Consider the following 12,133-nt stretch of genomic DNA (forward strand, 5'->3'; position numbering starts at 1 on the left):
TGTTTCTCAGCTCAATTAGAAAAATACTTGCTTTGATGGTCACGTGATGAAAAGTAATCGGCTTCAGGACAATTGGCAAAGTGCTGCCCCCTCCTGGATGGATCGAGGCATCACTTAAAAGGCTCCCAGTGGTAGCTCTGTGGTAACCACTTCCACAGACTGCAGTTCCTCGACCGTAATGCGCAATCCGGATAAAATTGTAGAAAAATACAAAATATATCTTTAAATCAATTACAGCTTGACTCCCAACTTTGAGGCAGATTCACAGATGCAAAAATTTCGTTGGTTTCTGTTATGTCACTAAGAATCTATTTCACACCTCTGATTAGCATGGTGGGCTACGTATGTTGCAACAGAAATTCAACATACATACATTTGGTGGTGAATGGTAGCACCTTTAGTGGCTGCAGGGACGATGCAAACCCATTAAACAAACGAGTTGAAACAAAATGAACGATCGCACGCACAAATTGATTTTGAGTTTAAGAATCGATGTTATCGAATGGCATGACATGTCCTTCCGGCCATAGAGAAATCCTCCAGGAGTGATATGAATGTTGGGACCCGACCCAGTTGCCATTTGTAATGTCCCTCGCTTTGTGTGTCTCATTGTGCAGACCGTACTACGAGCTGAAGGCCAAGTACTACCTCGAACTGGAGGTAGGTGTCACATTGTCACGGTGGCCAGGAGATGTTGACTACCTCGCCTGGTATGCAGGCAGTCGTGGGTTCGATGCCTATCCTGACGATGCTTGCTGCTGTATATTTGGAGTTTGCGTGTCTCTCTCACCGTGGTCGCGTGGAGTTTTCTCCGAGTCCCTCCGGCTTTTTCCTCCACATTTAAAATCAACATCACGCATTTAGAGTATTTTGCTGCTATAAATTTGCACGTGATGATAAGCCAATTCGTTGAGCTATCATTTGGAACAGCCAGGTCGCTTCTCACAAAGAGCTACATAGCTCCATGAGCCTTACACCTGGTAAAATTATTATTATTGTTGCCCCAGCCTCTTTACCCCAGTTGCACGATATCGGTTGTACATTGCACAAGTTGCTTGTGCAACAACCCATTACAAGTTGCAATGAGCAGAGTCGCACACGTGCAACTTTACGCTGCGGCACACGTGAGATGGCACGACGCGCTGTATGCACATTGCGTCAATTTCACGCTGTTGCAGGAAAATAATGGTTCTGTTTTAACGTTTGAGGTTTATACTTCGTCGAGTCTCATCAGAACCGGCTTCACGATCCAGCGCCAGTGGGGTACGATCACGCTGTGGCCAGGCACGACGTGGATTTCCCGCCGGTTGTCCTTTGGAGAGACCGTTTCCTGCCGTAATCAGCGTAGACATTTCTGCACGATCTCTACGGGTGTTTAATCCCTTTCCCATTCTGAGACATCTGCAAGTTGCAGGGTGTGTGTGTCCCATTCACCGCCGAATCTCGGAAGGCGCAAGCAGTTCAGCGTTAACTTTATTTGGAGAGGCGTAGTAGTGTCGTTGTTTTTAAATACAGTGTACACATGCCGCAGAGAACCATAACGACACGACCGCCGCCACTTTACGATGGCTGGCGCCAAACTTCGCCACGCGCCCTGCCACACGGCATAGTCATCGGAACGTAACCAGAAGAAAAACTTAAATAAAATAACTGTATCGTTACCGAGGCTCCTACAAGGCCATGCGGGAGGGCGTGTGGCATGTGTAAGTCATCGCAACGGAACCGAAAGAAAAAGAAACGGGGACGTATGCGGCACGTCACGCGCTACGTCACCAGAACGCGACAAAGGGGGTTTAACCCCGACTATCATTAACGCCGGGGGGGTGGTTGGCGTGGTCACGGCAGCACCAGAAGCAGCGTGTGGAGGGCCTGCAGGAGGCCGTGGCCGCCACCAAGGGGCAGTACCGTGCGGCGCTCGACAGCCTCGAGCGAATCTCTGACGAGATCCACGCACGGCGCAAGGCGAGCGCCGTTGAGGAGCCCCGGGGTCGCGGGGTCGGCGCAGAGACCACCGGCGCCTTCAGCATGGAGCTGGGGTTCTTCTCCATGGACGGCGACAGCTTCTCCGGTAAACGCTTGCCCGCTCGTCGATTTAGTTTTACTTTTCCCCCTGATGTATGTTGAACTCCTTTCACACCGTACGTAGCCAACCGTGATAACCGGAGGTGCGGTGTATGTATGTTGAACTTTTTTCACACCATACGTAACCAACCGTGCTAATCGTAAGTGTGGTATATATATATGTTGAACTTATTTTGCACCGTACGTAGCCAACCGCGCTAACTGTAAGTGCGGGGGAAGGAAATAGACTAAACACAAAAAGCAGTTCTAAAGAAATGAGTTTTTAATCTAGATCATAATTTAAACGTGCACAGCTTCCAGTGCCTTCCTAATATCGCAAAAAAGAATGTTCCAGATGGCCACAGAAGCGTATCCGAAAGCGAAGCATGCGACGCAATGACCGTCTTTGTTCGATGATTAGCCAAAAGCCGACGCTGCTGCGAGAATGACTGGAGTTCGTGTGATGATGGTTTATGCTCCTTGACGAAATCAGCACTCTGCGGTGGCAGGGAGGGGGCGGAGGCGGGAAACCACGCCACACCAGTTAGCGCAATACGCCGATTGGTTCATTAGTCAGCTGATTAATTGAGTCAGTCATTGTTTTGTTAACCAGTTAGTTGACTGATTGGCTGACTGCTGTTGCGTTCTGCACTGCCGCCGCTGCCTGCCTGCCTGCCGACCGCAGTGGCGTCGGACACGTGCGAGTCGGACGCCTGCAGCCTCATGGCATCCAAGGACGACAACTATTTGGAGTCGTGCAGCCCATTCGCCGGTGGTGCTGCGCCGCCCACTCCTCTGCCCACGCGCCCGCCCGCCCTGCAGCTCTCAGCTTCCCAACCCGGCTCCGGCTCCATGTCCGGGTCCAGCTCTGGCTCTGGATCCAGGTCCAGCTCCGGGTCGGGCGCTGACCCTGACAGCGGCTTCTTCAGCCCCGTGCAGGACGAGCGGCTGGGTCCTCGCAGTGACTGCAGCGGAGCGTCATCCCCCGAGTGCGAAGGCCTGCCGCCCTTAACAGGTGCGAGTGCGAGTTCGTGAATGTGTGTGTGTGGGAGAGTGTGTGTGGGGGGGTTCAGAGAGTCGTGAAGCGCTGCAAGGATGGGTAGTGGTAGCGGGTTGATGAGGAGATGGAGTCTGCCACAATGGCCCGCGATCACAAATCGCTCTTTAACTCCATTAAAAAAGTAACATGCAGCGCCACACCAATTACCATCGTGCTTTCGGAGTCTCTGACCCTCTGCTCACGATAATTAAGGACCTTCATGATGGTGAGCGGGCCCGGGTAAAACGACGTGGCTGGGAGTCGGAGCCATTCCCTATTCACCTTGGGGTGCGACAGGGATGTCCTCTGGCTCCCACATTATTTAACATATATTTCGACCACGTAGTTAGTGAAGTCTTCAAAAGCTGTACTGGAGGAATTTCCATCTGGTACAGATACAATGGGAGGCTGATTGATGCCCGGGTGCGTCCAGGGATGGCTCCCTATTGCTTAACCATATTATGTATGCCGATGATCTGGTAATTGCTGCTCACTCAGAGTTGGAGGCGCTGCTGCTGAACCTGGAGCTTGCCACTAAGAGGTGGGCCTTCTCATTTGCCCCACCAAAACTAAGCACCTGCCTGGGTATTTTGTACCATCAGACACTCTACTCCCACAACTCCCAATTGGTGATATGGCAGTTGTGGAGAGAGTGGAAAGTTTCCCATACCTGGGAAGTGTGCTCATGACCGGCTCCGGTTTAACAGCAGAGGTCTCACTCCGAATCATTCGAGCGGCATTATCTTTTCATCGGTTGCGTAACGCTGTGTGGAAGCTACCTGGTCTGTCGCTCGAAGCTTCAGGTCTTCTCGGCGACGGTCATTCCCTCCCTTCTCTATGCTTGCGAAACGTGGACCCCCCTAATGGGACATCTTCGCCGGTTAGAAACATTTAGGCTGGCCTGCCTGTGATCCATCCTGGGTTTAACCATGCTAGATTGTTTGAGGAGCTCACAAATCCTTGAAAGATCCAGACAAGTTCCATCGTTGAGCTCCTACGGCAGGCAAGGCTGCGTTGGCTGGGTCATGTAGCCTGCATGCCCAGCCACCGAATGCCTAAACAGCTTTTGTTTGGCTGGATCGAGGGGGCTAAATAGGCGCGGCACGGGCTATAGAAGAGATGGAGTGATGTGGTACAGGAGAATGTGGAGCTGAGTGGACTTGCCGATGACTGGTACCAGCAGTGTCAAGATCAGCCTCTGTGGAGGAGGATCGTGAAGGACGCTACTGGGCAGTTGGAGGAAGTTGCCCTCCAACAACAACGGAGGGCGGAGGAGCGACGCTCACAACAACGAGCGGAGTGCCGGGTGGCTAAAGCACAGCAAGTTGGCACAGTAGGGGGCACAGGTGGTGCATCAGCCACTCATTTCAGCAGTCGGCCCGTGGCACCTGGATCTGCCCCGTGACCTCCTGCCAGCGAGCGTTCGACACTTCACGTGGCCTTACCGTGCACATAGCCTGGCACAAGCGTCCTGGTGACGTCACCGCCACTTAGTGTGGAATGGCGGTTGTTGTTGTGTGGGGGTGCTGTGGGGAGTGGTAGTGTAGTGGTTAGCGCGCTGCGTTACAAACCCGACGACCCAAGTTCGATTCCCGCTCACGGTCAACACAAGTGACGATGATCTGAAGCGGTCCTGGGCTTTCCTAGGTCGACTTAGCCTCAGATGAATACCTGGTACTGTGTGTAAACATCGCTGGTCAGGAGGCGGCTAGGAAAGGGTGCTGGCCACCCATCCCCTCGTGTGCCGTGCCAGCCTTAGGTGCTCTCTCACATCACTTGCCCTAAACAGCCTGTTAGAGGCTGTACGGGGGATCTTTGTCTTTGTACAGGTGGATTTACGGCATTGCCTATGTTTTATGTTGGCATTCACCGTGTGTGTACCTTGCTACGGCCAAATGAAACGAATTGTCCCGTAATAAATTCCAACATTGTTCAACGCTTATGTAAAACTGGAAAAAGACAAGGTTAAGCATGGATGATTATGATGATGCCGATAATTATGAAAATTATGTTGGTGATGACAATGATGATGTTGGTGATGATGATGACGGCGATGACACTGATGACGATGACAATGCCGATATCCTTTTTGGTCAGGTGCGGATTCGTCCCTCCCACCGAGCGAGGCAGAGGCCGAACCCGCAGAGAAAAGTCGAGCGGCGGAGACGGGAAGGGAGGGGTTCTGCGTTGACAACGTGACGCCCAGAGGAGAGGAGGAGGAGGACGGCAGCGACGCAGCGGCAAGCGGGGCATCGGGGACGCACACCGCCATCGCCGCCGGCGGTGTCGGGGGTGGGGAGAGAGAGCGAGAGATGCGAGCAGCGGAGAGGAGAGAGCAGGAGGAAGAGGAGGACGGCGCAGACAGCGGAGAGGCCACGGCGAAGGAGAGTGGCGATGGGCAGGGGGCAGAGGGCGAAGGGCGGAGCGTCCCCGGTACCGATGGCGGCGCAGCCATGCGCGAAACGTCTCCCGAGGAAGAGCCGGCGGCTGCGTGGGCAGTCAGAGCGGAGGATTTGAGCGTCGGTGGAGTCAGGCTTGAGCCGGAGGATGAGGAGGTGGAGGACGAGGGGGTGGAGGTCGAGAAGGTGGAGGTCGAGGAGGTGGAGGAGGACGAGGAGGTGGACCTGCAGGGCGATATTGGAGACCGTGGCGGGGAAGGTGTGGCTGGCACGGGCTCGACAGCAGGCGCCCTGGCAGCGAGCGTGAGGGACGTGGCACTCTAAACAAACCCCACGCGGCGCGTGTTGGCCCCTGATGGCCGCTCGACAAGGAAGCAAAAACGTCCATTTGTACGGAGCCGTAGGTTTCGAGGAGGGTCGGGGGGGGTTGACGTCGTGACACTTTTTTAATTGTCCCGACCAGCGACTCGTCGAGTGAGGTGTGAACGCAGCGATTCGCTGTTGCGTTTTAGAAACGAGAACTATGTTGTTTGCCGACTTCATGCCGATGGGGATGTTCCTTTGTTGCCACTTTCTCTTAATAGTTTGCATCGTTATCTCGCGAGAATGTGGAGTTCATGCACAGTGCTCTTCAATTGCGTTCAAAGACGTTCGCGCTATCAATTATGCCATCATCGTCGTCATCAGTGGTGTATTAATGACTTTGAAGCAAAAATTGTGGCCATTTGTTCGTGCGTAGTTTTAATTAGATGGCTTTTGAAACCAAAACTTTTGTAGTCGATGCGATCCAGACACTAACAAGAAAAATATATTTTTCGTTATGGCACTTCTCATTACTTTTTAGAAAAGCACACGATCGTCCCGCACCTCTGATTAGCACGGTTGGCTACATACGGTGCGAAAGACGTTCAACATACACACATACACAGGAGTTTATAAACAACTGCAATTTCGAATTCTTTGATTGGTGGCTTCACTGCACAAACTTGGCTGCGATGATTTGCCCCTCACGATCAAATGAACCGTTTGCAATTCTAGAATGGAATTTTTTTTTTCTTAAACCCCATCGCCTAGTTCCTGCATTGCAGCGTCTTTTATATGACCTACTGGATGGCGGTAGGACAATGCATTGAATATACTCAATGCATTAGAGGCAAAGACGCCGAGATGTTTTCAGTTCTATGAAAAGAAATAGGATGCAGCGATACCCCGATGTATGTCTCTCCCCCTTGACGTTGTTTTGCAAATGTGTCGTCGCGTTATTATTAACACCGTTACCGGATTAGTGTCGCCTCAACCTCCACATGCTCTTAACGTCGCTGACAGCATCGTCGCCACATCCTTTCTCGTTATTTGTTGCCTCTCAGCCTTCGCCTCCACCACGACCCACTCGTACTACCCTTGAAAATCGCTTCCATTGACATCGTTTCGATATTCGTCGTCGCGCCTTTCAGGAACGCATCCCCCCCCCCCCCCCCCGAACGGAGAGTAACGTCACAAAGAGGTGGCCGGGTGGCTCAGAGGTCAGAGAATCGCTAAGCTGGCACCGCTGAGATCCTGGCTTGAAATCCAGGCAAGCGCTTGTGATTAAACCAACATCTCAGGTGTAGTGTAGTTGATGGTCTCGGACCAGTCGCCACAAAAAAGCCCATATTAAATTTGGTTCCGGGCACAATTTCCCTAATTTCCAGCTCTTGAGAATGAAAGCCATTGGGTTGACTGTCGTGGGTTCATACTCATATGGCAGAGTGAGTGGGAAATGCCCTCTCCTGTGTGTGGACCAGTGCCACTTGAAGAAGAGATCTTGGAGGTAGTTCTGTGGTGTCCACTTCCGTGGGCCGATCTCTAACAAGAATGGTTGTAGCTATGTATGTTGAACTTCTTTCGCACCACCGTACGTAGCCAACTGTGATAAACACAAAAGGCAGTTCTAAAGAAATGGTCGCACTGTCCTGCGAGATTTACAAATCCATTGTTAGTCTCATTACTGGACAACAATTTGGGGAAATGCTAAAAATATAGATACAAATCCCGTGGATTGAGGTCACGGGCCCAGTTCTATTCGTAGCAACATGTTTCACATTCTCATGCTACAAGAACCACACTTACATCACCATGTAAGTGATCCCAATGTGGTCTGGGAAATATAAGGCCACCAAATGTAATTTTTTGGTGCCGTGTGCATGCAGTAACAGCACCATCCAAGTGTTGAAAGTAACTTTTGAATAGATGTTTTATTTTAAGGTCATAGGTAGCTTTATTTGCTAATGCCAATGATTTACCCAGGAAAATCTCAAAAGAGTGACGAGACTATTTCAGGATTGTCCTGAGTTGGGATGTTTGGCCCGATTCCGTCACCATGATGAGTGGCACGCGGGATGGAGACGGTGAGCCCGGATAAAACCCTCACATGCGAGAGGTGATGGAACGTGATCAAATCACCCTCTGGCCCACACCTTTGCAGCCGAGCACATCTGAACACATGGCAAGCACTGGTGGTCACCCATCCGAGTACTGGACATTTGAGACAAAGAGCTTTGTAGCTTATCAGATTATTCCAGTCTATATTTCTTTTTAGCAGGTAAGGCCCACTGAGCTATGTAGCTCTTTTTCAGAAGTGACCTGGCCATCACAAATGACAGCTGAAGCAAGTGGATTATCACGTGGAAATGTATAGCCACCAAATACTCTAAACAGCCACAGGGAGAGAGACACGCAAATTCCATATATACAACAGGCGTCAGGGTTGGAATCAAACCCACGACCTGTATAGGAAGTGAGGTAGTTAACATCTCGCCACCGTGGCACCCCTTCGGATCAATATCAAGATTTTGATAACCAGGCCTATCTTGGCTCGGCTTCAGAAATCGTGCGTGTTTTTACGGTAATTTATCCATTTGCGTAGAAATGTAGTGACAGTATATGAGTGTGGGGTATAAACGGTGGAAGTGCTGCGACGGAATCGTTGCCCCATAACAAGTGCGTATGGGACGATGAGGCACAATGTGCTGCTTCTCAGAGAAGTCCACACCGCTCTGTACTTGGATGTTCATTGATTCATGACCACCCAACGTGCTGCCGCGTTTTTGCCGTGAATATTTGTCACGGTGAAATGTCTCTCTGTTAAAGAGTGGCACGTCTCTACGGGAACTTATTTGGCTTCGGCGAACGTTGCATGTGCGAGTGATGTGATCGTCTGAATTGAAGTTGTTTGTAGCCCTTTGCAACTCATCAGACTTTATGAGGCTTTGTCCTGGCAGCTAAACTGACTCAACATTGCTCAGGCTAGCTGGCTTTGGCAGGGGTGCAAAGTGATGGGCTATTATGGTTGAGTATTCGTGCACTAACCAGAATTAATGTCGGTATTTGTTCTGTGTTTATGGCTGTGGTTCGGCATGTAGTATTTGGACTTTAACCGAACACGCGGTTTTTGTTCTATTTTCCTTAAAGTAATACGGAGCGTTCAGCGGTGGACAAAAAATTGCCATTGACTACGATAATGCCATCGTGTCAAGTTGCACAAGGTGACTGAGGATGACGCAGTGCATGTGAATAACTAATGCTTGTAGCATTGACGAATGATGAACAGGAATTATTTTAGCAATAAAGCATCTCGAACGGCGGTTTTAAATCTGGTTAAAATGACAGTATTACATATCGGTGTCTTGGCCTTGCATAATTTTATTGCCGAGCATTTTCCGAGACGCCTTGTGTTCGGAGAGTCGTTCAAGGTTGCTCCGAGCCAGCGGCAGGTGTGAACGTGACAGGTTATCTTCGCTATGGCAATGGCATTTTACATTCCGCGCTTGTCGTGTGGTAATGTATACATGGTATAGACTATCGCGACGGGTCAGTAACGTATATTGGGAGCGTTATCGACGAGCCTTTGAACTGAAATCCGAGCGCAAGTCGGGTCCCTTTTGCCCTGTCTTGGTACAATCGTTGCACGCAAATCTGGAGGTATTTTCTGTCGTGACTATAAAAGAAAAAAACTGTTTTGCGATTACCCAGCGGCAATGGTTTAGCGTTGGTGACCGTCACCCTTGAGTTGTCTTTGAGAGCGGTCCACCCAAGCACGCACACCTATCAGTGTTTGTTTTATAGATGTGAACCAGCGGTGTGTTTTTTTTATTTTACAAAACGTGGAGTGGGTTTTTTTAAAGCGGCGGATTGGTGTCGCGCAGGTTTTTTTTAAACGGCTGCGGTGACCGACGGTTCTCAGCACATGCGCCTCTGCGGCAGCCGCAAGTAGTCCACGCGTTGTCCGCGTGTTATCCGTGCGTTATCCGCACGCATCGCCCATCGCGTGTGGTGGACATCGCAATCCCAGCATGACGGTGGAAGAAGTTTCAATAAACTTGTACCATCTCTAGAATCCCATTGGGTTTTTCTATCATTATTTTTTCATTGTTTCCAGGCGGTGATTGTAAAGCCGGGTGGCAGTGGCGGTGGCTACCGCTGCTGTACTTGGCTGCCCTGTAACCCAGCACTGCGCAGCTAGTCGCGGGGGGTTGGTGGATCACCGCACACACAGATGTTGCAAGACTCCCTTCACCGTGGGCATCGAGGTGCCTCACCCTGGCTGGGCAGCAGTAGGCAGCAGAACAAGAGGACTAATCGGCATCTATAATAAAGTTTTTTTTGGGTTAGATCGCATAAAAATTAATTTGTCATTAGGCCCACCACCACCCCACACGACCAATTCATGTTTGTGACTTTAACAAAACATGGCAATTTGTTTACATGTACTTGAATTGTAAATGTTGTAGATTTACTCTCCAACACACCAGTTAGTGCTGAACTAGTAAGTGGAATATTTTGTTAACATGACAAACCTTACGTATTGCCTGTGTCGGGTGGTGGCGGGTGCAAAGCCATATATATTTACGCGATCTAACCCAAAAAAACGCGAGTAGTGTGCGGTGCCGGCTCCCTGTGAGGGAGCGAGAGCGAACTTCAGCCAGCCAGGGTTATCCTGGGGCATGATACTCTGGCTGACCTGTTGTCACGTGACCGGACGATACTGGAGGGGGGCCACCGGTGGACGGGGGTGAGGTGCGGTCACGTGGTCCCGGAGAGCTCTCGGGAACATTCGAGAAGGGGCCCGAGGAGCCTGGAAGGTGGGCGGGGCTAAGGGCGAGCCAGCCCCATCCCGGGAGCATATAACGAGAGCTCCGTGAGGAGCTCGGGGTTCTTCAAGTGTTGGTGTTCGAAGATCCACGTCGGGGAGAAGAATCCTCTAGCCACTCGGTCCGGGACCCAGATTGTGGTCCGGACCGGGATAGCGAACTGTGCCTAGTTCTGCCGTAGCGTGGTTAGATGGGCATGAGCGTAGGTTGTGTTATGTTACGTATTGTATGTGAATAAACAGTGTTGCTCCCAAGATAACGTCTGTGACTCAGTTGGACTCACTACAACTGGTGTCGGAAGTGGCCAACTTGCTTGACTATAGTTAGCGGTAGACGGAAGATGTCTACACGTCACAGAGTTCGTGTGCGAGTGTCAGACGACAACGACGAGCTGATTCCGCCCACGGCCGCCGAGGACGGAGCGGAGATGCTGCCCGCAGAGTAGGGTGCAGCCGGGGCGCGAGACGCCTTGCCTTCAGTTGAGGAGTTCGTCAGGGATGCGCATGGCCGTCTCGCTGACCTCCAAGCGTCATCCTCCATCCTCATCAAGATGCGGTCCTTCCCCTCGACGGCGAATGAAGGGGCGGCAGAGCTGTCCGGGTGAGGCGACTTGGCAGCCATTTCACAAAGGGCGGGAACGCCATCGCCGCTGCCCGCGCTCGCGGGCACCATTTTGCCGCCGGCGGGGAGCGTGGAGCCCGCCAAACTTGAAGCGGGGACGTCCTCGTCATTCGACGTCCAGTCGCTCCACCATCGGCTGCCCTTCATTAAATCATTTGTTGCCACCAGCGGAGATTGGATGGCGTTTAAGAGAAGATTCCTCACGAATGCCGACGTGGTGGGGTGGTCGGAGGCGGACGCGCTGAAGGCACTTCCCGCCACCCTCGATGACGATGCTTTAGCGGCGTTTCTCGCCATCCCACCGTCCGAGAGGTCGACCCTCACGCAGGCGTTTGACCAGATGGCCGCCATAAGTTCGCAGTGTGGCGGAGAGGTGATGCTGAATCGGCCCTCGCGTACAGGAGTGCACTTTTGGCACTGGCGAAGGCCGCGTATCCGCTCATGGGTCACGATGGCCATGACGCACTGGTGCTTGAGAAGATGTTGGAGCCCGCCAAGGAACTTCGCACTGTGCTTCCCGCCAACAGCGGGGACGTGTCTTCGCTCAAGATCGCCAGATGTATCCAGCCGCAGCAGACCCTGCAGCATGACAGGGTGTTGGTGGCGTGCTCCGCGTCTTCCGCGGAGCCCGAGGGTCACACGGTCGAAGAGGCTGTGCCCGCGTGGTCGCTGCATCAGCGGGGCGGCGATCGACGGGGTGACGGTGATCGGTGGCGGGACGACTGGTGGTGGGTGAGTTCTGCTTCGTCCATTCCAGCGACGAACGGGTCACTTGCTACAACTGCGGCCTGCCGGGGTATGTCCAGTCGGGCTGCCGGGTTCCTCAACGGCAGGCCTTGGGACGTCTGCCTTCCTACGACTACATCCCCCCTAAGGCGTGTCAC

General features: G+C 52.0%; 1 protein-coding gene across 1 annotated transcript in view; it reads left to right on the top strand.

Moving 5' to 3' along the window:
* SH3BP5 (SH3 domain binding protein 5) overlaps positions 1–9,879 on the top strand; it is a 29,060-nt gene extending 19,181 nt beyond the window's left edge. Inside the window, exons 6-9 of the mRNA XM_078619351.1 lie at positions 618–660; positions 1,846–2,068; positions 2,747–3,076; positions 5,198–9,879. Of these exons, the coding sequence (XP_078475477.1) occupies positions 618–660; positions 1,846–2,068; positions 2,747–3,076; positions 5,198–5,823 (1,222 nt within the window). The 3' untranslated portion in view covers positions 5,824–9,879. The remainder of the gene's footprint in view (positions 1–617; positions 661–1,845; positions 2,069–2,746; positions 3,077–5,197) is intronic.
* Positions 9,880–12,133: the final 2,254 nt, after the last annotated feature.

The sequence above is a fragment of the Lampetra planeri genome, chromosome 62, assembly GCF_965212315.1.
Source record: "Lampetra planeri chromosome 62, kcLamPlan1.2.h2, whole genome shotgun sequence".
NCBI classification, from domain to species: domain Eukaryota; kingdom Metazoa; phylum Chordata; class Hyperoartia; order Petromyzontiformes; family Petromyzontidae; genus Lampetra; species Lampetra planeri.